We start from the raw sequence: 25,870 nt of genomic DNA on the forward strand, positions 1-25,870 counted from the left end.
ACTAATATGGTAGTTTTATTGTATTGTGGTGTTGCTGTTGTTTTAATTTTTGGATGAATAAAGTGCAAGGTTATTGTGTTTTTAAATATATTTTTTCACAAAACAAATTTGTACTTGCTTTTGCAGGCTTTATGTAAACTGGCGTTTTTTACGAGGCATTGAAGCTCAGTTTCTAGCACTGCAGAAGGGATTTAATGAAGTAATCCCACAACATCTGCTGAAGACATTTGATGAGAAGGAGCTAGAGGTCAGTACACTAATGTTACATTTTGTCGTCAAGTGTAACAATAAAAGGCTGATGCATTCTTCTGAGACTAAACAACATGCTAAGTTGTATCCCCAGTGTTTTTTGGGTTTTGCAGGTGCAATATTACAAGAGCCATAGTTAAACACAAAGGTCACCCAGGCCCTGGAATGTGAGACTGATCTTTTACACTCTCCATTCTGTGTCTGTTCTGCCGAACCAGTAGCTCTGTTTGTCAACTTTTGAAGCATTTTCTCTCTCATGTGGTTAGTATTGTTTAACCTTGTTGAGCAGAGTATATATACACAGGTTTGGGCTTTTGTTTTTGGTAATCTTGGGAGTGACTGAATAAGGAGTTTCATAGCGACTGTAAAAGTATCCACTTCCTTTATTTCAATACATTGTGGTAGGGCATGTAGGGTTCCCTCTTGTACCTCTCTTGTATCTTGGTTAAGCTGGTTTTCTGTTCAGAAGTCTCTACAATCAGCTCATACTGGTCCATAGTGTTCGCTATCATGGCAATATATTACCCTTAAAGAAATCTATGAGCCTGAGTACTGCTGCTAAGTGCTCTATAAAATGTAAAACTCCAGCACCTGCAATAGAGTATTGCCCTTGGCAAATGCGGCAGGTTCCCAATTTGTGTTTTTAAAAAACAGTATCTAATATAGAATCCATAGCTGGGATTTTTTCTCTCTCTCCAGTTCTGCAGTGATGGCCTAAAACCATGGCGCCATTGTGTGTGTTTTGGTTTATAAAAATGACTCAAGTATGAATTATCCATATTTTTCCTGTTTCCTTTTGTAAAGTTGTTTCTAGACTGGAATATATTATGATAGTTTGTCCATTCTCATGTGCCTTATGAGAACTGGGGACAAAGTATTCTCTGTTGAGAGGAACCAGCTTCCAGAGAAGCTTAGACAAAGCCAGAGTTTGACACTTTCAGAAATACTGCAAAACCTTCTTTTTTGATAAAGGCCTTTCCACTCTCACAAGAATGCTATCCACAACATTGAAATTCCACTGTGCCCAAAGACAACCTTTCTTCCCCAAAATAAAAACATTATAAACCCACGGAAAGTGTTAACTCCAAAAAGAAAGATGTGCCAGAGACTCCATGAATTTCACTAGGGACTTGGCTATTGCTGTTGAATTGTAAATGGAAATTGTTCAAATGTGACAGTGATAAAACCCTTTTAATTTAAACTCTGACACAATCGGGATGAATGTTATAACAAAATTAAGCAAAGTTCCAGATGCATTTTACTTGTGCATTTGTCTTGTAAATGTGTTTAATCTGATTTGTATAAGATGCGTGGATACGACTACAATAAAAAGTTATATTAGGAGGGGGGAAAAAATAATTGGTTGAATTCTAAAAGCCAAATTATATCCCCAGCTACTCATAAAAAAACTCCTTTTGAACTCAGTGGCAGTGATGCAACATCTGAATGCAGAATTTGACATGTAAAATGTACATCTGGAAACACAAGACACTTTCAAGGTCTCTAAATTATCTTTGCCATACAACTTTTGGAAGTTGGCTGCTCTGTTGGAAATGAAGTTTGAATAGGACACCTTGAAAATGGATACATTGTATGACATTTCTTACTACAGAATAAAATGATATAATTGTATATGTGCCTTTAAACAAGAGAGAGCCTGTAACTTTCAATTCACATTGAAATTTATTGGTATTTTTAAACCTGCATTGTATTTTGATGCATAGCTCACTTGTTTTTATTGATCAGCGATGATGTATTCAATTAACAGCTCATCATTTGTGGACTTGGAAAGATTGATGTTAATGACTGGAAGGCAAATACTAGGTTAAAACACTGTACCCCAGACAGCAATATTGTGAAATGGTTCTGGAAAGCTGTGGAGTTCTTTGATGAAGAGAGGAGAGCACGATTGCTCCAGTTTGTAACCGGCTCATCCAGAGTGCCTCTTCAGGGTTTTAAAGCGTTACAAGGTAAAAGGTCTACGGGAACTGCCTTAAAAGGGATCCATGTGGGCAAAGGATTAGGACATTACAGAAACTTTGCATAAAAATAAGATAATTGATCTGTGTTGTGACTTTGCTTGTTTTAGGGATGTCAACATGTAGTCAATTATACAAGTAACCAATAAGCCTAGGTTTACCGGTTCATCTTCTCAACTATACGCATTTTCCCTCCCACCTCCCCCACTGCCTTTCAGCTGAGGGGGGAGAGCAGGAGCAGGTGCTGCGCGGAGTTGACTTTAAAGGCAGTTCCCCCTAGCACTGGCTCCGTGATGCTGCGAAACAGCCTCTGTCTGAGGCGGGCCCAAGCACCCTGCAGACAGAGGCTGCTCCACATCCCATGGAGCAGCCCCTGTCCGTGGAGAGCCTGGGTCTGCCATGGACAGAGGTTGCTTTGCAACAGCAGCCTCTGTCTGCGGGGGGTCCCATCTCCCCTTAACAGAGGCTGGTCAGACAACTTACCCGCCCCCCCCCCCACGGACGGGGGGGGGAGGGGTGGCAGGAGATATGGTCTATGTGGGGAGCTGGGTTTTATACTGGTTCTCCTCGCAGACTGGCTTCCCCTGCCATCCCACACAGCTGCCTCTGGACCACAGCACAGAATGGCAGGGGGCTCCGCGGGAGTGGGGCCAGGAGCGTACTGGCTGCTGTCCCCGCCCCTGGGGACTATCGAATAGTCATAACCACAAAGATTTCATGTGGTTACATGACTATTCAATTACTTTACGTCTAACATCCCTAGTTTTTGTTACTACAATGGGGTTTTCAGTGGTCTTAATAGTTGTTTCCATCATCATTTATCTGATACTGTACTCTTCTGTCTCATATTCTTGGCTGTAACCTGCTCTATTCTTTTACTTGCTAAAGCACTTCTTTCTCTAGTCTTTTCTAATTAATTGTAATAAACTCTGGACATTAGAGACCCGTATATGATTCTCTTGGCTGCTTTTTTTTTTTTTTTTTTTTTTTCTGGCAGCCTGTTCTGTAATCAGTTTATTACAATCCCTCACCGCCTCTGCAGCTGTCCATAATTGACTTCATGGTCAGAAAAGCCAACAAGTAACTTCTTTGTGACTATAACAGGTGTGAGAGAGATTTGTGATGTTGACTTCTTCATGGAAGGAGCCACATGCCTGTGAGCAGCCCACGAATAGATAGAATGTATCTCATTAGCCAGCTGCATTATGCCTTCCTCCTTATACCTTCCTGCAGCAATAGTTCTGACTTTGTCATCCATGCCGTTAGGTGAACAGAATCAGAGGCAAGGACCTCAACCCTCTGTGGTCCTCTTCTTTGCTTTCTCAAGATGAAGCAAAGTGCCTAAGATGGGCAAAATCCAGCCTGCCAAGTATTTCTCTCTGGCCTGCCCACTTGATTAGCAGAGCGTGCAAACGTACAGCCAGCAGAATGTGTTCAGCTGCCCCCTCCCCACCTTGCTCCGTCCTGCTCCCTTTTCTTCCTAGCGGGGTAGAGGGAAGAGCTGCAATCAAGGTGTCCCCTACCCCTGTACCTCATCTCTGCAGAGTAGAGGTCAGGGAGAGGGAAACCTCCAATCTGAAGCATGGCTGATCAGTGATAGGAGGAGTGCCTATCTTAAGAGACAGTGCACTGTTTCTAAGATTTCAGTGCTTGTGCTCTCACTCTCTTCCCCCCTCTCCCCATACGCAATCTCTGCAGAGCTGGGGGGACAACAGAGCAGGACAGCTTTTGCTGTCTTAAAGAGATAGTGTGGCTTCTCTCACAAATGTACCCAGCAGCAGCCAGCACACACACACCGTGTCACTGTCACACACACCCGGTCTGTGGTCAATGCCCCACACTCTCAGTCTGTCCCTCTCACACAGTCTCTTTCACACTCAGACACTCTCTCTCTGTGTAGCCTCCACCCATGACCTTGTACCAAAATTCATGAATTGGCCCCCCCTGTGAAAATGATTGCCCAACCCTCACCTGAGAGAACACATTCACCAACGAGAAGTATTTTCTTGACCAATTAGACTGGATTTGAACTGAGCAAATACCTTGTGTTACTAATTGCAACTTACCAAAACCAGGGGTTCTGGAAACCAACCATCCCTTCCAGCCTTCTTCACATGAGGCCAGCCTTAGCCTTTGGGTTCCTAAGATGGTATAGGTCCCTGCAATACTACGGTTTCATAAAACCATACAGAAAAGGAAATAGAATCACCAGGAAAGTGAAGGGGGATGGCTGGGGGGGCACACTCCACAGTCCAGGACTGCCCCAGCTCCGAGCCTCCCCCCAGGCGCCCCCATAGGAAGCTGTCCCCCACCTGATTTGTACTGGAATATTCTTGGCTGTTCCCTTGTCAGAGAGCAAGGGGAAAGTGCTTTGGCTGGGGAGTGCAGGAAGCAGACTAACCTGCCCCAGCTGGGGCGCATGCTCCCCTCCCCTGGCTATGCCACTGGCCCAAGCTGCTGCAGTGAGACGTGTCTGGGGTAGTCCTCTCTCCCTAGAACAGCCTGTATACTGAACCCCTCATCCCCAGTCCCACCCCAGAGCAATGATTTAAATTAAGCGTGGATATTTCCATTTTATTTTCCAAAAAACAAAAATTAATTGAGTTAAGGACCTGAGCAATAGTAGGTAAATCTTCTAGTATAGCCATAAATGTGCTTACACCAGTGTCGATTTTTCTGGTCTGAGGAGAAATTGGCTCTAGTGGAATGACTGGCCATGCTATGGCTTGTCCTAGTATACAAAAAAATCAAACGCCTAATAGAAATAATGATACCAATGCAAACACTGTAGATCAAGCTCTGCTTATTATGTTAGTGCTGTGCAGACTGAAACTTGTTCTGCTAGTTCTTGTGCATCTCTCATCGGCTTCAACAGTCTTAGTAGTGTTGCGCATGTCTGAAGACAGCCAAACTTCTGTCCGACGGGGAAATGTTACGCAACAGCTTTTCTATTTGCTGTTATGTGTGTTCTCTCCCTCCCTGCCACAATATTGTACTGTGTTCATTTCCTTAGTAAATGGCTCATCTGTCTCCCTTGCTTGTCTACGTCTCTCTCTGCCTTCCTAACAGTTACAAGATAGCAGTTTGGGGGTGATATCGTGTATTAGTGCTAGAGAATTCATCTTTACTGGATTTGCAGGTGCTGCGGGGCCCAGGCTATTTACAATACACCAGATCGATGCCAGCACTAATAACTTGCCGAAAGCTCATACCTGGTAAGACCACTTTAAGTTTTCAGTCTCCATAAAAATACTAGTGTTTTGCTAAATGGACACTGTAGTCAGGACGATTTACTGCCAAGGTGTCCAGACAGGTCTCTGGCTCTGTCGATGATGATAACCAGAAGGCTGCTTGCGTGTGTGCTCAATGATGTGGGCCCTATGAGCATTGCAGACCTCGAGAAGGCACCCATAGACCACAAATTAGATAAGGATCAAAGATGCCTGGCCAGGTTTATTGAGCCAAGTACAGTAATAGTGGTCAGTAGACTCTGCCAAATCACTACACACACATACTTACAACGGGGAGGCCAGTTGAAGCATTTGGAAAGTGGTCGAGGGCCGCACTCTTCCATGATATTAATCGTGGTTGGATGCAGAAGGGAGCTTGGGTAAGGAAGGGAGTTTGGGTGAAGGAGGCAGTTGTGATCTGGGGTACTGGATGGGGGTGCAGTGGGCTGGACGGTGACCTATGAAAGGGAATTGGGGTGCAGCAGTTGGTGCAGGGATTTGGGTTGTGAGTTGGGGCAGAAGGGAACTGTTATCTGGGGCAGGAGATTGGGGTGCCAGATCTGGGAGGGTATATGAGTGCAGGAGGGGGCAGATGATTTGGGTATGTTGAGTGAGGGGCAGAGGGTTGGAGAATGGAGGGGCTGGGGTGCCAGAGGCAGGCTCTCGCCAGGTGACTTGCCAGCCAGCAGCCAAACCAGCCTGCTTTCAGAACTTAAAATGTTTCTGCCTTCCCGGCCATGTGCTTGAGGAAGTAACTGAGCAGGAGGGGAATGGGGTTGTGCTTTGTGGCTTCCTGTTATTCCAACGGGCAGCTCTCACCGGCCAGTTTCTGGCCAGAAACCAGCCAATGGGATTGTGCTGGGGCTGGGATCAGCTCCTAAAGCTTTCTTCCCTCCTGACTTAGTTTTAAAAGAAAAACTGCCCAGCAGCCGCGTTTCTGAGCGGCGTGTGGGTGGGGCGAGGCAAGAGGGATCCTGTGTGGGGCTCACTGCAGCATCTACGAGCCAGATCCGGCCCACCAGCCATATTTTGCCAAGACCTGACTTACAACGATGGCCTCTGCACAACCAGTGGGAAACTCCCACTGCCCCTGGGCTGGACAAAGACTGTCCCCCCAAAACACCATTTTATAGACAGGTGTAAACGAATTACACCTCACTCCTGACTTGTCAGGTTGCCACCCTGTACCTCGTGATCTGATTAGAAAGTGTCTATCCATCATGTTGTCATTTTAGAACCTTCCCTGAATGTGGGTCTGTGACTGCGGGGAATTTGTACCAAGGTCCTTTTTAATGAGCTGGTGGTACCATGGGCTTTCAACTTATGACCAGTACCAATTACTGTTTTACACCTGGGCCTATTACCAATTAGTGTTTTCCTTTCTCAGCCCTGTTCATGCCAAGTTCTGTGAGCAGGAGGCTGTCTCTTACTCACAGCTTAGCTTTGCTTTGCTACCCATGTTTTATCCTTTGTTAGCTAGGCCTCAGACCAGGCCTGTGGTACCTGGGCTTTTGTTTTAGGCCCTCATATTACTATAGACACTTGTCCATTGATCTTGTACATTTTGCTGGGAGGGGGGGGGGAATTCCACGAGTTTTGTAAGTTGTCACAGGTTACACATTTCAAGTGTATTAATGAAGCTGGTGTGGGGTCTTAGAGAAGTTTAGGTGCAAGAGGAAGTTCCAGCTTGGGGCAGGGAATTGGAGTGTGGGAGGGGGTGTGAAGTGCAGGCTTTGGCCAGGAGGTATTTAACACAGGTGTTACCCAGCGGGGCTGCTTCTGGCATCTCTCTGAGCACCCCATAGGGGGAGAGGAGCAGTGGGTCTTTGTGTGCTGTCTCTCTACCAAGGATGCACAGAGACATGCAGCTGGCTGCTTCCAGGTGTGATGTGGGGCCATGGCAGGCAGACAGCCTGCTTGCTTGAACACCCCTCTGTGCCCCAGGTGTTTGAGTAGCCCAGGGAATCATGGTGGACTGGACACAAATATTAGACCAGATCCAGCCCTCAGGCCATATTTTGCCCACCCCTGCAATAGGATATAATCTGGGGGGAGTTTTATATTGATGTAGTTATGTTGGCTATTGTAATTTAGATATATAATACAAGAAGTTGAATGCTTATCACCAAAGTAGTTTAAGGGTGTTAAATGCAGTTTTAAGCGCAACAGAACTGCATCCATCTTGGATTTCTCAGGAGAGTTGAAATTCACTCGAAAAAACTTTTTTTTTTCTTAACAGCTTTAATCGAATAGACATTCCTCCCTACGAAACCTATGACAAGCTGTATGAGAAGCTGCTAACCGCCATTGAAGAAACATGTGGGTTTGCTGTGGAATGACCCTTTGCAGACTTACCTATGACTCTATTTATACTCCTGTCAGCCAGAAAGCCCTCCCCTCAGCCAAGACTCAAGAAATGCTTGAAATACAGGAATACTTTCCCGTTTTTCCTAAAGAACACTGTGAGGGAAAGGACAATTTTGGATTTTTTTTCAAGAAAATAGGTTCTGTGGCTCTTGCCATGGAACCATTCAGCTGCTATTAAAAACTAATATCTTGAAGATACAGAATGCTGACTTTTACATTTCAACAGTTAAGCAGTATTCTACACGTAAAGACTACTACTATTTTTGTAAAGCTGTTAACTATTCTATTTGCCTACCTGATTTCTATTCTCTCAGACAACAAGACTGAATTTCAGCAGTCGGTACCAATCACGTTTCACCTTGAATAAACATACTGAACAGTGTCTATACTTGTTATTTTTTTTAAAATTTGGATTATTCTAACTTTGCATAAAATTGACTAAAAGAATCATTAATCTTTTTAATTACAGCCACTTACATGTTAACTACGTTTTCTTATAATGAAATATTGTATTCTGCATTATATGGTCAACTTAAATGTTACCCAGAATGGGGCTTTTTATATTTTTCAAGCATGAATTACAGACATGAAATTCTGGGTCCTGTTTCTATCAGTCGTCAAGATTCCTAAGCTGAATGAAATGCTGCATTTGGTACAGTACTTTGTGTTAAACATGGAATAGACCCCTTTTTTAAAGAGTGTTGGTCATTTAGTTTTTTTAAACAAGCATTTTTGTAACAAGTTGATATTGTCAAAAGTATTTTTGGTTTGCTTTCAATTTAAAACAGAAATGCGACATTTTTTAAAAATCCTTAAAGCATGCTGATGAGGTGATGTTGACAGTCTTCTGCTGGCCATCAGTTCATGTTTCAGAACCCATTGTATCTGTCTGATGAACCAAAGTTTTTTATGTTCAGATGCAGCCAATTCACATTGTGTACTTGTTGATGCTTACAGACTTATCAGGTAAACCATGTTTAATCTTTGTTTGGCTGCTCATGTCCCATGGGTTTGTGTAAGTTACAACAATGGAAGAGTAACTAACTCAAACTGTTAGTAAAGTTCATCTATTAACCAACATGCATGATGTTGATGTGCTTTGAAAATGAAGTGGTTAAAGCACAACCTTGTCACTGGTTGTAGAACTCAGAGTAAATATATGCAAGAATATGGTTAATTCAAATGGGAACTAACCTGGGCTGCTCAAATGAGTATCCTACTGTGAGGGCAGCATGCTGTCTTCATGGAGCATGGGAAATGTTAAGCTACTCACTGCCCAGTTTTTCTATCCACATTCTTCTGCATGATCGGTAGGTAATGTGTAACTGGCATTTTGCCTGCCTTCCTGCACCATCATGAGGGCAGCCACGTTTGGAGGGAATTTCAAATTTTTCTAATCAGTGTTTTAAAATTGGTTTTATAATTAATCACCATAAATGTGCACTAGTTTACATTGGAAAACAAGCCTAATGAGCTTACTAAGACAATGGGATGTAAACAGTTATTTCCTTTCACAGTACAAGTTAAATAATGAAACAGTGATTTTTTTTTTAAATCTATTTTATGTAGTTTGTGAATCTGTCAACACATGAATTCATTCTGCCAAATCTGACTGCTACAGCACATAAGTTGTTAATGGTCTATGTTTATTAGAATGACTGGTTAAAAACCTAATAGTATGTCTATTGGAGAGCAGCCTTAACAAGATCATACCATCGTTGGTAGCCCAAAATCTACAGTTTTCACTTATTTTCCTCAGTAGACTGATTGCTAAGAAACATACCAGCCTGGGCTCGTGCACAGTGGGCAGGTTAGGTCAGTGCACCGGAAGCAGCCAAGAGATCTGCTTTGGCAGCTGGGCTGGGAGTCTGCCACACATTTTTCCTCATTTTGAGGACTTGCTGGGCTCATTCAAGTTGAGTGGTAATGGCCTCTACAAAAACCTTCCCAACCTCAGAGGCTATGAGTTGGATTGCTCTCTAGAAACGGGTTAACCTGTATCACTTCGCAGGCTGGAAACATCATTAGTGATGTGCAAGGGTTTGGCATGCGAGGTTGTGGGGGACAGTTGCACTACATCCCCCATCCAAAAGGAAGAAGCAGTGCTGCCTATTGACAGCACCACTCTGGGAGAAGTGGCTGTTTGTTATGTGGCTGGGATTTTTTTCTAGACAAGTCTCATCCTATGTGACTCCCTTCACCCTGCAAGCAGCTCTTCCCTGCAGTGTATTAACACAACCAGGCCTCATCCAGGTGAAAGGGCAATGCAGGTCTGAGATACCTGAGGACCCAGCCCTGGAACACAGAGCACAAACACTGCATTCCCCACATTCAGCTGCTGCAGCTCAATGCCTCTTTGGAGCTGCCCATGTACAAGGTCTCTTGATGGCCTCTGCTGATCCCTCTGCTGCTTCAGGTATGCATCTCCCTCCTGACTATAGTCTACTCCCTGAACTAAGCACCCGGAAAACACACCTATAGCCGGCCCAGATCCCATCAGCGTGTATTATAGGTTTGAGATGTTGAATCCAATGTAGGGGTTTATTGGAATTTACAAGCACGTACACGCACACAAAAACCCTGTATGCCGTCTAACCCAATTTTTGAAGTTACATGGTAGTTTTAGCTGTGGGTGCATTGCTTTCCTGCTAAGCATTTTAGTATTGTGTAATCTCTGTACTACCACCAGTTTATTGTTGGAAAATCTATATGGATAGACAAAATTAATATCTCTACATCTTTGACTAGTTACAATGAATATATCAAATATTTGGAGTGCCTTTTTACCTTCATGACAAGTAAGAGCTTTAAATAAAGCACCCCAACTGGCCAGAAATTTAATACATTTTGCAAAGTAGTGACCCATGAAGGTTTAGTTCCAAAATTGTCAGCCATTTTCCCTCAAACTGGTGCTAAGCCCTATGATGCATTGAACCTTGGACTTTCACCCCATGATTAATGTGAATATTTATTTCAGCTTCTCCTCCTTTCTGGGTTTTACTTTATCCATTCTTGAGTTGCATTAAAGTCATTTTAGAGAAATGCTGCATCATGTTTTCATGCTGTTGCTTTTCATTATGAATGTTTAATTATGAACAGTGACTGTTCTGTAGATTTCAAATATACAGCACATAGTTAAGTTTCAGAGGATTTAATTTCTCGGTGTAAAGAGTTTTGTAATGGTGCTTTGTACAGTATGTATTCTAATTTTTTTTGCACATAGGTTCAGCTTCTCTAAACTGATTTATTTTTTTCCATTTTTGTTATACTAGAGTCCAGAGCACACAAGTTTTCCTTTTGTATTTTTGTTCAACAGCGCTACATCTGTATTAAACTTCTGGTGCGTTTAAAAACTGGTTCCATTGATGGAAGTAAAAACTTTGCTTCTATATCAAAAGTATGCATCATACAGCTTAATATAGCATGCTCACGTTGCTTCAGATTTTAAACTGCACCACAGAGTTAACAGGTGCTCTTTGTTGTATTTAACACTATATACTAGGTTTTTGACTATCACATCCCAAGCTTTGTCTGTAGCTGTAATTAGTTTATATACAAGTATAATTCCCCTCCACAAACTGAGTTTTATTTTCTCATTTCCATTATATTTATTACAGAGTGTTTTTAGCATTGATGTTCATTGTATTGCCATCCGTTACATGAGCTTTAACAAAACATCTGTATAAAATGGTTTAAAAAAACTTAATGTACCCATGCAGAAGTTGAGCAATAAATGGTATGCTGTTTGCACTGTCACAGCATCAATGGTTTAAAAACATTTGACGTTTTTAATTGGAATGTTCATTTTGGTAACTTTAAAGATGTTCAGGGAGTCAGCTCCGGTAGTGGAGAGCAGCATTCCCTCTGACTTTTACCCTGTGCGGAATGAATTCTATGTGCACCAATGTGGCAGTGGATGTGCGGCATATTACCTTCGTATTGGTGCACATAAACTCATGTGATGGAGTGGGGTCAAGAGGTTCTGAGCATGGGGAGGGGGCTGAGGGCTGGAGCAGAGGCTGGGGGTGCAGGAGTGAGAGAGCTCCAGCTGGGGTGTGAGCTCTAGGGTGGAACTGGGGTTGAGGGGCTCAGGACTGGGACAGAGGGTTGGAGTGCAAAGGCTCTGGGATGGGGATGAGGGGTTTAGGGTGCAGGATGGGGGCTCCAGGTTGTGGGGGATTCAGGCTGGGGCAGTGGCTTGGGCTTACCTGGGCAGTACTCAGGCACACTTCCTACTGCTAGGGTTGCCAGATGGTTTAACCAAAAATACCAATCCCCCCCCCAAAAAAGGGGGGGAAGGGACCCCAAGAGTTAAGAGGGAAAAAAACCAGCATGGCCCCTTTTAAGAAATGCCTTTCAGGCTTTTTGGCCCTAATAGGCTGCCGATGGTTATCTGCCATTTGTCTTCCTGCTCTGGGCCAGACAGCTCCTCTGTGGAACCAGGTAAGTACCTGGTATTTTCGCCTCCTGGCCAGGAAAAACATCAGAAAATACCGGACATCTTAGGTGTCTGGTATTTTCTGAATTTTTTACTGGACAGGAGGAGAAAATACCAGACTGTCCGAGTCAATACTGGACACCGGGACACCCTACCTGCTGCCTGTCTGGGGGTGGATTTAAAACTTAGACTCAAGTTCTTTTGTTACTGTGACAGGGTGTTCGCCCTGCACTGGCCCTTTAAGGGCAAATCCCAGGGCCTGGGAGTTTAGCCCCAGCTGAGGCTGTATTAGGTGGTTAGGGCCCAGCTGGACGCTATATAAGAGCATGGGCAGCTGCTCCTGGGGAGGGCAGTGAAAGCCTGGCTGCTGGGGGAGTAGGAGGCTCCCTGGAGCTAGGGCAGGGCTGGGGAGGCAAGGCAGGGGTAGGGGAGCTCTGGCCAAGCAAACCCCAAGACTGCAGGGCCTGAATAACGGCCTGGGGGAGAAACAACAACCCCCGGAAGGGGGGCTCAGAGACTGACTTGGGCACTGCCGGAGGGCAGTGTATTGAAGAGGACGCCGCGGCCTGGAAGAAAGAGGGGAACCACCACCTGAGGGAAGGTACCCCGCCAGCCAAAAGAGCTAATTTCGAGGACAGACGGCAGGGGGTGCTGCGGTGGTGAGTGAACCCCCTCACAGTTACCAATTCGCACTGTGATTTAATGTCAGTTATCTTTCAAACACCATTCAGATACTTACTTTGCCTGTAAGGCCAGAATACTGTTTGTAGCACTCCAACCAGAACCTGCACACTTGTGGCTTACTCTTATACTTAACTTACTAGTCCATATATTTCAGTAGTGGAGATAAGTGACAGGTACAGGAGTTGCCTTTCAACTGCAGACATTTGGCAGCAAGTCGTAGATGGACACTGAACATTGGATTCAGGGTTAGCTTTAGGATCTTTGCATTAAATGTACTGTCAGCATAGGTTAGAGCTAGGCTGCTGTACTTCAACATGACAACTGAATAGGTTATGTTGAGGATGGTAAAAGCAAGTTGAATACATTATGCTTTATACTCAACTTTGAAAGCCCCGGCAGCCACAATGATACAGCCCATGTAGAGGGCCACAACTTAAGTGTGGTTGCATGTACATGCAAATATAAATGCAAATAGCTTCTTTCACACTGAGAGGCATGAATACAAAGATTAAAGCAAGACTACACAACACACAAGCCCCATTTAAGTCAGTTCTGCTGATGATAATAAAACGCAATATTTACCTGATTTCCACCCTTATGACAGCACTTTTTTGAGCAATGACAGTCCAGGAATTTAACTACTAAAACGCTTAACAGAAGACCATTATATTGACTACTATTTTGTTCTGGCTCTCACCATCGGCCACAAACAAACAGGCCATGGGCTGCATGTGGCCCACAGGCTGCCTATTGAGTAGCCCTGCTTCACACCATCATGGTCAAACCCACTGCTTACTGGTCTGTTCTCAAATAGACTGTTAGAGCAGTGTTTCCCAATTTTATTTGGCCATGGAACCCTTTTTCAGCTTGAAAGAACTTCAAGGACTCCCTAGGGTTGGCAGGTAAATTTGTTGAGAGAGAAAAAAAAAACCCACCAACCTGCTGCAAAAAGGGTCTGTCTCTTTAACAGGGGATGGGGGAAAGTGCTGGGCTCTCGACGGAAAAACACTGCAGTAGAGTAACAAGATGTCGATTTATTTTTAGATCTAAATGTTTGCACTGTGGTATTAGGACAGTGACTTTCCAAGTAGCTCAGTAAAGCAAACTATTTCATCTTGAAAAACAGTTTTACTATCTACCTCAACCAGGTACAAATATTAACATGGTTTTTTACTTCTGTAGATATTCCCACCACGAAGGCAGGCTTTAATTAATATCTGTAAGTGGAGTAATTACAGCAATCTGATGATAGTAGTGTATAGAAAACCAGTGTAAAGTTGAAATGTAAAAACATTAATATGCTTTCTCTCTAGGAAGTAATTAAGAGTGTGGAAGTTCTTCCACCAGTTTGATTCTTCAGCAAAAAGTGTTCTAGATTTTTAAATGCATGGAGTAATTAAGAACTACTTTAACAATAAGGTGACAAGCTTGTTTGAGGACAGAATTGGGCACAAGTACTGTAATCTCTTAGCACTAGCTCTTTAAAGGGCCAAAATACTGCAGCTTGAACCTCTTTAGTCTGGTCCCAGGCAGGCTCCCCTGCTTGTCCTGCATGCCACTCAGAAACATGGCTGCGGGTGCTCTCTTATGGCCAATGGGAGCTGCCTGAATATTAGGCACTCACCAAGCACAACCTCTCCCTCCTGCTCAGTTACTCACTCAATCACGTGGCTGGGCAGGCAGAAACACTGTAAGCTCTGCAGGCATGTTAGTTTGGCTGCTGGCTGGTAAGTGTCTTGGCCAGAGCCTGCCTCTGGCACCCCAGTCCCTCCCCAGACTCCATTCTCTCTTACTTCAGCCTTCCTTCTGGATCCAACCTCCATCCCAGACCTTGCACTTCCATTAATACCATGGAAGAATGTGGCCCTTAACTACTCTCCAAGCTTAGAGTGTCTCCCCTATCAAAAATTATTACCCACCCCTGGTCTAGCAGCATTACTAACAAACACTCACACTGCTTAGTAAGCCTGAAGACATTTAGCAGTAACTAAGACCTAAATAACAGTATAGAACACGGACTGCCAGGACAAACTTGATGGGACCCTGAGAAACTTGGCCACATCCATGATATGTGGCCAGTCAGCTAACTGAAATCATGCTGGACCACTGATGTTGCTGGACTAGAGAGACTCAACCTGTACAGGAATATACTCCTGGTTAAATCATATGTATGTGTATCCCATGAGCAATATGCTGTAAGGCTGTGTACACTGTGAGGTGTGCCCAGCCTTTACTGGGGTAACTGATTTGTACGTCAAAGAGTGCATGGCATGCCCATTCTGACCTGCTCTTTCACAAGGAACTTGCTCAGGTGATGATTTATTTTAAAGAGCTGCCATCATTGTTGTGTCATTTTATTTTGCAGTCACACATTTCAGAAGCTGACTTAAGACATTGATAGGGGCCTGTGACAGGGCAGCTGCCCTGCACTGGCCCTTTAAGACTAAAACCCAGCCCTGGGAGAAGGATGAACACACAGCCCACAGCTGAGGCTAATACTGCCAACTAGGGCTCAGCTGGGGGCTGTGTAAATAAGGACACCAAGAGGGAGGGAGGAAGACACTTGCTCTAGCTAGGGAGCTGGAGGGACTTGGCTGCCAGAGAAGTTGGAGGCTTCCTGAGAGAGGGCAGTACTGGGAAGAGGCAGACTTCACTCCCAGGTTGCAGGGCCTGAGACAAGACCTGGGTGTATTAAGGCCGCACTCTCTTGTGCCAATAAGTGGCCATTTCAGACTGCCATTTGGCCCTGAGGTAAGGGGTTATATGACAAGTGGCAGTGGGTCACTAGGGAAAGGTGGGTATGGGGGATTGGAGGGTCCCTGGGAGGAGAGGATCTAAGAGTGCAGGGATGCAGGGCTGTTGTCTGTCCCCTTTCTAGGGAAGGGTTAATCAACTGTAGTGGATATTACCAGAGGACAGTATCCAGAACTGGAATGTGGAGTGAGAATGTTGGGAGACCAACCAGAGGGAGGTGCCCTGCTGACGAGCTAATTCCCAGTGCTACTGGCAGGAGATGCTGTGGCAGCGCATTAGCCTTTTTGAAAATGGAGTATTGAGTACAGTGCCCAGGTAGATCAGATTATGTCCTTCAGCACAACTTGGGTTAAGAACTTTGACCTGGAGGCTGCATGGCAGCATGAAATAGTTTGCTTCCCTTTTATCAAGTGAAACTAATTACATTGATTAAACTTTATTAAATACTCAGGTTCTAGTTCTTGCCACTTACATCCACACCATGCCTCTGACATTGCAAACCACACAGACATTTTAAAGAACCAGCCACCGTCTTCTGGTTGTGAATTCCCCAGAGTATGCCAGAAATAAAAGCTGCATTGACATTGAACAGTTAGTGTAAGTCTTACAAGAAATAGCTTTTGCTATACTGAAAAGAAGCCATTTGAAGTCTGGATTTCAGTCGTTCTGCTTCTAGCTCCCGGAAAAAAGTGTCGTCGTCATTCTGCGTTATCATAGTCTGCAGCTGTTGAATTTCCTTTTCCATCTTTGACCTTAACTCCCTTTTTGTTTTGTGCAGTGTCTTAAAAAGAATGTGGAGATTAACCAAAACTAGGAATAATAAAACGGTTAATTGGTTACACTGTAGTGCTTAACTGGTTAACTCTAACCTAGGTCATGCGTCCAGCCCTGTCTGTGGGGGCCCAAATTGATCATGGGGACCCACTGCCCAGTCCTGCCGAGGCTGCTTCAGCATGGCTACCTCTGGCAGAGTTAACTGGCAAAGGCCAGTTTGCTGGTATGCATATGAGTAAGCCTTATGCTTGCCCGTTAAGATCCCTAATTAAAACAACTTGGAACAAGAAATCATTGACATACTGAAAATTAAATACACCTACTTTTGCTTGTGCTTTCTCTCTGGCTTGGATTTCTTGACGTTCTTGTGATACAGCTTCTGCCAGCATTGAAAACTGAATACAATAAATACTGAATTAGAATTAAATAAGATATGAAAGGTATTTACCAATTTAAGATTGAAAACGGCGTAGATTGTCTTGGATGCAATCAAATAAGCCTACCTGGTCCTTGTAGTAGTTCTCCATAGACTCTAATTCATTCTGGTGTACTCTTCTTTGCTCAGCCCGCTTTTCTTTACTATACAGTCTCAGCTCCTGCAGCCTTTGCTTCTGAATTTCTAAACCTTCTTCGAATAAATTCTTAAATATCTGCCAAAAATTAAGATGTTTAAGTGTGTAACTAAAGGAAAAACCTCTGCTCCTAGTGTAGGGTGGTACATCTACCCTATGGATTTATGCCAGCTCAATTTACATTTACTGTATACACGGCCTGCACATGTAAGCCATAGAACTTTATGAAGAGATCTTTGAAGTTAGAAGAATTCCCTAGATTCTACTTTAACTAGTGTCATATCCCCAACAGGTCCTTCTAAAAATCCTCTAAACAGTGGAGAGGCGACACTATTCTAACGAGGACTAAATTACATTGAAATTCCACATTTGTGTGAATTTCATATAAATTTTGCTGTTTACATAGACAAAAATGATCTCACTCCTCCATGCAACTTGAAGCACAGTTCTCGCCTCCAATCACCATTCCTCGGTTACAACTATTGTCTCTGCGCTCATCAAGGTCAAAGCTAACTGAGGGCAGCATTTGTCCTCAACATTACAGAATCATAGGACTGAAAGGGACCTCAAGAGGTCACCTTGTCCAGTCCCATTCAGTAAACGACAGGACTAAGTTTTCTGAATTATTTGACAGGTGCTTGTCTAACCTGCTCTTTAAAATCTCCAGTGATGGAGATTCCACAACCTCCCCAGTGCTTAACTACCTGGACAGAAAGATTTTCCTAATGTCCAACCTAATCTCATTGCTGCAATTTATAATGAGTTTATGCATGAGTAGAACTAGAATTCAGCTTGCTTCCCCCATAGCGGATGAATGTACAATGGTAAAAAAAAATTAAAGCAGGTTTTTTAACATTAAAAAGGATCTAACTGATTGAGGGGTGTCATTTTTAATCATTTTTCAAAAAAAGTTAAGGGCGCCTTACTTTTGATACCAATAGAAACATTCTCTAAATTCATCTTTGCAAGTTCATGGTGAAGAGAGCCTTTCCCCACATAATTCCCTCTGCTGTACTAACCCTACAACTCTCTCCTCCCCTCCCTTATCAAGTTGCACCCTTGGCTAAGCCCAGTAGCTTTTGTTGCCCAACAGTGAAAGTTCATTCTAGCTTTTGTTTAGATGGGAGGTGGCTGCTCTAATATGTGGCAGTCTTTCTAGAGGACAATCATTTCAACTACATGACTGATCAGAAGATATAGTCTTACGTATGCTTTGTTCCAAGAGAAGATCGTGTGGAAGTTTAGAAGCTCTTGGCTCCAGGATGGTTGCTGCCAGAGTTAGAAGGCAGGAGCTCGGAGCTTCATGGCCTGTGCTGTTTAGCTTAGTTGGCCTCTAACATTTTGCACCAAAAAACTTTGATTTCTCACAAATATAAATACACACCACACAGTAAAGGGGGAAAGATGCTCACTCAATACTGGAGTCTTCTCCCTAGTAGAACAAGAAAAAAAAAGTACGCTCACGTACCCTTTCTTCCCGGGTCCTAGCCCGCATCATTTTGGCATGCAGCTGAACGCGGTAATCTTCATAGTACTTCTTGGCTCGAGCAATTTGCTGACGTTTCTCTTTCACTTTATTCTGAGTAAACTTTTGCCGATATATGCGTTGCTTAAACTCTTGCTAAAGAAAGAAATGACAGTAAGTATCAGACTACCGGCGCTTCCTGAAGAGGGAGCGTTGGGGCAGGCTTTTATGGCAAGCTTTATTAAATCAATACAGGTTGAACCTCTCTGGTTCAGAAACTTCTGTCATCGGCATGATTTTAATTAGCTGCATGTCCATTTAGCATGGGTGTGACCAAGTTTCCCACAGTCCCATAAAGTTTGTTTACAGCTACCAATCTTAGCTTTCAGTGTTCTCTGATGTTAAGCTCTAATTTACCCTTAAATGTCCTCTAACATCCCAGTAAGCAGAGGAAGAATTGGTAATGCTGCTAGACACCATTGACCTCCCGTGGTCCAGAAAATTCTCTGGTTTGGAACTGGTCAGGTCCCAAGGGTGCTTGATTAGAGAGCTTCAATTGGTACTAAGGAAATTCTCCCCATCCTGCACTGCACTGGACTACTGTAATATGGTGCCATCCACGGTACTGCCTAAAATAATAAAAACAGCATTTTTATGGAAGCTAGTATTTTAAGTATTTGAACTCCTGCACGGAGAGACTGACATCTGTTCTTCTCAATCATCCATATGCTCAGATCAAATAGTGGTCTATTGATCTGAGGAAGTGGGTCTGGCCCATGAAAGATCATCTAATAAACCATCTTGTTAGTCTTTAAAGTGCTACATAGTCCTGTATTTTGTTTCAGCTACAGGAGACTAACACAGCTACATTTCTATCCATATGCTCAGGATTTGTTCACTGGTAAAGCACCAAGCTGCTTCGTTAAATAATGAAATATAAGCATGCCTATTGTCAATCTGAGACCTCAGTGGCCACATACAAAAGAGACTAGGTAAAGTTTTCCATACCACATCTGCTTAGGACACAATAGGGAGCTGCTTTCATGAACCAACAACTGGAGGATCTTTTTGGCTATACCACCATGTAATTGTCATATGCTGTGTGCATCCTCTTTGGAAAAACATACCAGTCTCTTGTTATGGTCTTGATCTTTCTTTATGATTTCAACAAGGAGGTCGTGCTTCTTTAGTGCTTCTTCCACCTTGAGATAAGAAGGGTGACAGGCAATTGCTTTAAATTCTGCAGGATAGGCACTCAGTGATAGGACTTAACAGAGGAGCAAAATTTCAGTGTACTCTGCCCCAAGTGGCTAACAGAAGGAAAAGGAAGAAGTTTCATTTAGCATTCAACAAGCTATCAAATTCTGCATGCTAGAAACCGTTTTTAAACTGGCTTTATATGTAATAGCCCTTAATTTCTCTAAGTGATTTACGAAGGTGGAAAAATATTCCTATCTTGAATGTAGAGAAACAAGTACATAGGATTAAATGCAAATTGAGTGATTAAGATCAGAACCTGAACCCTGGTGTCCTGATTTAGACCACCTACTTTAACTATGGAGTGCCTCCTTACTCTGCAGAGTAGCTTTTCCTTTTACAGACACATCTGTTGGGGACAATTGAATGCTAGTTGGACTCAAATGTATGCCATATATTTGTACAACAAACACCATGGGAAAACATATCCAAATATGCAAGATGAAAGAGCTGGAACAGAAAATTTGTAGAGTTTGCATCTGCAGTAATATAAGCAATAGGCTTCCGCATATCTTTGTAATATGACAGTGAGCCATATCAGCTTTTTAAAGCCAGGGAGCTGAGATACTAACAGTTCTGGTTCTTAGAGAACTAGGCCAAATCTACCATTGCCTCCTTTAAAGCTGAGTCTCCATTTTTAAGAAAAATCAGACTTCAGAATTCATAGCCATTCTAAGGTCATATGTACAAACTAGTGCAGGAGGCACTGCCTCGCTCTGCCTCTGGGTCGTGCCAATACCGTGCACAGTATCTATGTAATTGGTTGGGTTTTGTTGCTTAGTGCAGCCAACTTGTGGCCAGTACTGTTGTGTAGCTGCACTGTCCCGGTCAAGCCTAAGAGGCTGTGTTCATGCTGAACAAGAGAGGTTCTCACTTCACTTTGGAGTTTCAGCCTGGATCGGCCTTTGCCAGAAGCAGACTTCATCTGTTCAATCTGGGCAAGCTGCTGGTGCCACATTTTGTTCAGAGAGTGGTGGGAAATGTGCAGGTATGGAAATTCTTCCAGTAGCAGAGGCAGAAGGTCATTGTCCTTTACTTTCACTGCAAGATAAAAGCAAAATCAATCAATCAAGCCCCTGTAGAGAAAGTTTAGCAGTAGTTCTTCCAGACAGCTTAACTTCTAGCTATGAAGATACACCTCGACGTGAACAACTTGTCTATTTAATATGCGGTTACCATGATGCTGCATTGTTCCTCAGTAGCATGTATTGCATTGTTGTCTATACAACATGCAAGGAAACAGCCTATGCCAATCTGTTTTGCTACTTTCCCATGAGATCTATTTTACAATAGTAGAGGGTTGATACTTTTAAAAAGCCTAGCCAGCCCTACCCCAATAATTTCATTGCTCCTGTCAATCTTGCTAGCTGCATGTAGTTATTTAAAGTAACACAGTCATACTGGTCCTATAATTTAATCCCAGATTTCCTAGGTGAAGCGATTGTACGGATCCTCTTCAAATAAATTAGGAATGCTTCACTGAGATAGGAGGCCCCAGGAGAGCAGCAATAGTTGCTAGTGTCCTAATTAGGGATGGATTTAAGAGTCAGGTCTTTCGCACTTCAACTTTCATAGCTTGATATGAACATGCGATAAAATAATTTGGCACTTACTAATTAATGGAGGGTTCACTTCAACCATTTGGAAACCAAGGCAGTGTAGCAGGAGCCATTCAAGCTGTGGATTTACATCATGAAGGCCCAGCATGCAGCTGCTAAAAACATGGCTTGCACTCTGAGCATTCATTGTGCTTGGATTGCAACTTGCTCAACATACTGGTGGCAGCATTAGTCCCACAATAGTGGTAACTTTCCACACCAGCCACAGTCTTGCAAAAGAGAAAGAAACTGATACAGGTGAACATCAGCTATGTATACACCCCTGGCATGCTCACACTTTAGAGCTCCAATTTCAAAGCTGACAAACCCTCATGTGCAAGGAACAGTGACCTAAATGAACAGGGGACCAAACACAGGAGTGACAATAACAGCAATAAATCTGAGAGAGTTCAGGGTATTCTAAGGAGGTAATGGATGGGTCAGTTTGAGCTGTGTTGCAACAATGGTTTATTTCAAAACATTATCTTCCCTCACAAAAATCCAGACATCTGGAGGTCATAAGGGGAAAAATGCTACAGCTGACTGGTATATGTTGGCCAGATGCCTTTATTCTTGGAGTTCACCAGATGCTTTCACAGGATGCCAGTTTTCCACCAAGTAGAGTTTTGTGGTTCTTACTTGGAGCTGCTTTCTTTGGCTTCACAAACCCTCCTCTTGGAATCCACTGACTCTGTTTGGGATTCCGAGGTGTGGTTTTTCTAGAATAAACTTTCGCTGGCCGAGGCATTTTTGGAGGTTCTTTAAAGATGTTTTCTTGGTATTCTTGTTCCTTAGGAGCAGATGTAAAACAGATGGAGAACAGGTATGAGAGGGAAAGAATGGTAGTTCAGATGGCTTGGATATCAGAACTTAAGTAGCTTTTGAGTCTCCAGGAAGGAAGTTTGCACACAGTGAGGCCGATTCTCCATAGCAGGGCTCAAAATTCACCAAATGCAGGTCAGAGGATGGGTAATGGAGACTGCAAGCTCTCCTCTGCACAGCCCTAATTCTGGTAGTGCTCCATGTATGGCTGCAGGGGCCCTCAGGGGTGAAAATACAGCTCAGAATGGCATGGCATACAGGCATTCCAATCATGCTCCCTTTTCTTCTTATACACTAGCAGCAGGTAACACTGCTGCCAGTTCCCTGCCACTCACTCAGACTTGCAGTGATCTCGGCCTTCTAGGTTAGTTGACAGCACTGGATGATCTGACTTATCTAGAATTCATAGTAAGAGCTTCACAAAGGCAAACACTAATGCAGGGTACAAGCTGTAAGTGCCAGACTATCTGACAGCTCTTTAATTCTCATGGCAAAAAAAATAAAGCTAATGCTTCAAAAGTTAGGGGGGAATCCATTACAGGACATACTTAATAGTGAATCATGGTCCTTGTGCCATCCCTAAGATGTTGCTTTAAGGATTACTAACTACCTACACCTGGGGATGTTAAAAACTAATCCACTAGTTGATATCCCCACCTTGCTGCCTCTAGGAGATGAGCTGTGCAGCAGCTGCCCCTTTAAAATGCCGCCTTGGCACATTTCAGAGGGGCAGCTGCCTTGGAGCCCAGCGTCAGCCGGGGACTCCCAGCTGACCCCGGGCTCCCTGCAGCATTTCCCCAGAACCCTGGATCAACTGGGGACTCCCTAGCTGACCCCGAGTTCTGGGAAAGTGCCAAACAGAACCTGGGGTCAGCGGAACACAGACTCCCCAGCTAACCCGGGGCTCCTAGCAGCATAGCATGCAGCCTGGGGTCAACAGGGAACTGTAAGTCCCCCAATGACCCGAGGCTCCATGGCTTTGAAATGCACAAGAGCCCCCGTTAGGGACTCTTGTGCATTTCAGAGCAGGCACGCCGCATGTAGCCCAGAGTTAGCGGGACTTCCCGCTAGCCCCGGGCTGTACGCGGAGTTCCGCATTCCTCCTTTGAAATGCTGAAGTGCCTATTGACTAGTCGGCGGAAATTCCATCCACCAGTTGTTTTAACATCCTTACCTACACCTCTCCCTGACTATTGGGGTCTATGTGCCCTAAGAAAATTACCTACTGCTAAGTAGGGATGTGAAAGTGTAACTGTGTGCACAGTTAATGGTTACATGCAGGCTCCCTGCATGCACTAGAGAGGTAAGCGAGTAGTCAAGTAGTTGACTACTGGCTCCTCTCCCTTGCTGCCTCTGAGAGAGGCAGCAAGCAGGGGTAGTGGGTGGGCAGCAGGAGCTGGTTCTGGGGGGAGCCAGCTTAAAAGATGGTTCCTCCCAGGACCATCTCTGCAGTGCCACCTTCTCCCACCCCCTCCCTACCTCCCGCTGCAGAGGCAGCTACACAGAGGGACAGGGAGGGGAGGCAGCTGTGAGCCCAGGCTTGCTGCAGGCAGAGACTGCTCCAGCAGTAGTCCGTGTCCAAGGGGGGTTCCAGCTCCCCACTGGAACCCCCTTGGACAGGGGCTGCTGAACCAGGCTTGAGCCAGGACTGAAAAAGCCTTCCCTTATCTACTAATTGTGTAGATTACCCACCTCTTAACATCCTTAGCATGCACCAACTTCCAGGGAGCCACCTACCCTTCTCCCCACCACAGCTGCCTCTGTATCAGAGGCAGCAGCATAGGGGGGCAGGCAGGAGCTGACTTTAGTGGTTACATGGTTAAACACATTTTAACATCCGTACTATCAACCATAGCCTAAATGTAGTGTAAGCTGATCAAAGTGGTTCACAACATCTATTACACTAATAATTAAGTCAGGGTCAGCATTGGGTAGTGTCATTTAAAAGCATCATCTATGTACCCCACATAGCAAGCATGGACAGAGTAACTCAGATTTTTTCAAACATGCACTCTCCAGTTTATTCTTGTACGCTTCACCTACCACTTCTCTGGCTTTTGCTTTTAGGTTGGAAAGCCCCAGTTTCTCTCTAGCTTCAAAAATTCTTAATTCATCTTCATAGGCTTTAGTCAGCAACTAGGAAACAAAAGATAAAAGACACTCAGTCTGAATTTCTACTCTCTGCAAAGGGGATTATCAGTCCAAATGAAGTCACATAAATGGAACTAATTAGTGCTGATGTCAAAATGACTTTTCACCTCTGGCTTACTAGGAAACTTAACCCTTTCCTCCGGGACAAGCACCTGGCTGCAATGGTTTACGCAGTATTCTCCAGGGTGAATTATTGTAATTCACTCAAGATGAATGTGAAGATGCACAAGCTGTTTACAATAAATGAATAAGCTGCTCTTGTTATCCATGAACTAGGTTCATTGGGAGAACAGACTGGTGCTCAAGCTCCTCTACCTGTTCTTGGGCAATTTCAGATGCTCACATAAGGCCTCAGTCCTATTCTTCAAAATAATTAATAGATCAAGCCCCAGCTAAATTAAATACTGGATTTTTGATCTAAAAATCGTCAAGATAGTTGTGTTCCTATGTGACAAAGCAGGTCACAAAGCTAAGGATAAAAGTACATAAGAGCTATGGACAATGCATTCTCCACAAACTTCTAGGAGATCAGGTGACTCTAGAACAGTGTTTCTCAACCAGTAGTACAAGCACCTTTAGGGGTACTCAAGATACATCTGGGGGATACGTCAAAACAACTGAAATTTGGAGAAAACTGCATTTTTGTTGTAAGTTTTACAGTGCTTTATTATTTGTGTACTTTTTACACCCAATAATTTCATCGCCTGCCTGGCTACGATTAAGTTGTTTAAACAAATGTGTTGCAATGGTAGAAAAAAAAATTGTATGTTTGAAAATTGTAGATACTGGTGGTACTTATTTTTTAAAAAGGGGGTACTTTTTTTTTTTTTTTAAAGAGGTACTTTATAAAAAAAGGTTGAGAAACACTACTCCAGAACAGGCCTGGGCAAAATACCCTCCGTGGGCGCCTGCCAAGCTGCCAGATCTGGCCTGTGGACTACCTGCCTGCCTCCCTGGCACACTGCTGAGAAATGTAGCCACTGAAGAGCTGTTTTAAGAAGCTGTGAGCCCCTGGGGAGGGAGGAAACAGTTTGGGGGCTGCTTCCATCCCCAGCACAATCCCACTGGCCAGTTTCCACCAATAGGAGCTGTTTGTTGTCAGACAGCTTGCTAAGCACCCTCTCCTGAGTGTGGGGGTAGGGGAGGCAGGGAGTGTACTTGGGAAGGCTGCTGACTGGAGTCAAGCAGTTAAGTCTCCCAGCCAGGGCCTGACTCTGGCACCCCAACCTTTTGTCCCCCTACCCCATATAACCCAAACCCTCTTCCCCTCTCCTGCACCAATATCCCCTCCTAGATCCTGTACCCCAATCCCTTGCCCCAGGTAAAAGGCCCCTCCTGTCCTAGGTCACAACCCAAACCCTCTGCCCCCCTCGTGCACCAATATCACCTCCCAGATCCTATACCTCAATCCCCTCCCTCGGGTCACACCCCAAACCCCTACCCCAGGTCACAACCCAAACCTCTGCACCCCATTCCCCTGCCCCAAGTCACAACCCCCTCCTGCCCTAGGTCATAGCCCAAACCCTTCCA

At 44.1% G+C, this 25,870-nt stretch overlaps 2 protein-coding genes across 10 annotated transcripts in view; one reads left to right on the forward strand and one right to left on the reverse strand.

The window, feature by feature from the left end:
- Positions 1 to 8,207, forward strand: part of SMURF2 (SMAD specific E3 ubiquitin protein ligase 2) — a 117,078-nt gene extending 108,871 nt beyond the window's left edge. For 3 of the 4 annotated variants that reach the window (XM_075903922.2, XM_075903919.2, XM_075903920.2), the window contains 4 exons: positions 127 to 247; positions 2,018 to 2,219; positions 5,368 to 5,443; positions 7,698 to 8,207. In XM_075903922.2, coding sequence (XP_075760037.1) covers positions 127 to 247; positions 2,018 to 2,219; positions 5,368 to 5,443; positions 7,698 to 7,797 — 499 coding nt within the window. In that variant the 3' untranslated portion in view covers positions 7,798 to 8,207. Of the gene's footprint in view, positions 1 to 126; positions 248 to 2,017; positions 2,220 to 5,297; positions 5,444 to 7,697 lie in introns of those variants that run through there. The other variant, XM_089772031.1, reaches the window with a different exon arrangement.
- An 8,052-nt stretch (positions 8,208 to 16,259) lies between these two features.
- CEP95 (centrosomal protein 95) overlaps positions 16,260 to 25,870 on the reverse strand; it is a 39,691-nt gene continuing 30,080 nt past the window's right edge. For 5 of the 6 annotated variants that reach the window (XM_075903917.2, XM_075903916.2, XM_075903914.2 and 2 more), the window contains exons 15-22: positions 24,233 to 24,325; positions 22,007 to 22,157; positions 20,644 to 20,810; positions 19,640 to 19,714; positions 18,516 to 18,668; positions 16,979 to 17,125; positions 16,799 to 16,870; positions 16,260 to 16,482 (exon numbers count right to left, since the gene is read on the reverse strand). In XM_075903917.2, the coding sequence (XP_075760032.2) occupies positions 16,306 to 16,482; positions 16,799 to 16,870; positions 16,979 to 17,125; positions 18,516 to 18,668; positions 19,640 to 19,714; positions 20,644 to 20,810; positions 22,007 to 22,157; positions 24,233 to 24,325 (1,035 nt within the window). In that variant the 3' untranslated portion in view covers positions 16,260 to 16,305. Of the gene's footprint in view, positions 16,512 to 16,798; positions 16,871 to 16,978; positions 17,126 to 18,515; positions 18,669 to 19,639; positions 19,715 to 20,643; positions 20,811 to 22,006; positions 22,158 to 24,232; positions 24,326 to 25,870 lie in introns of all 6 variants that reach the window. The other variant, XM_075903918.2, reaches the window with a different exon arrangement.

This window comes from Pelodiscus sinensis, chromosome 20 (assembly GCF_052426305.1).
Source record: "Pelodiscus sinensis isolate ZL-2025 chromosome 20, ASM5242630v1, whole genome shotgun sequence".
Taxonomy (NCBI): Eukaryota; Metazoa; Chordata; order Testudines; family Trionychidae; genus Pelodiscus; species Pelodiscus sinensis.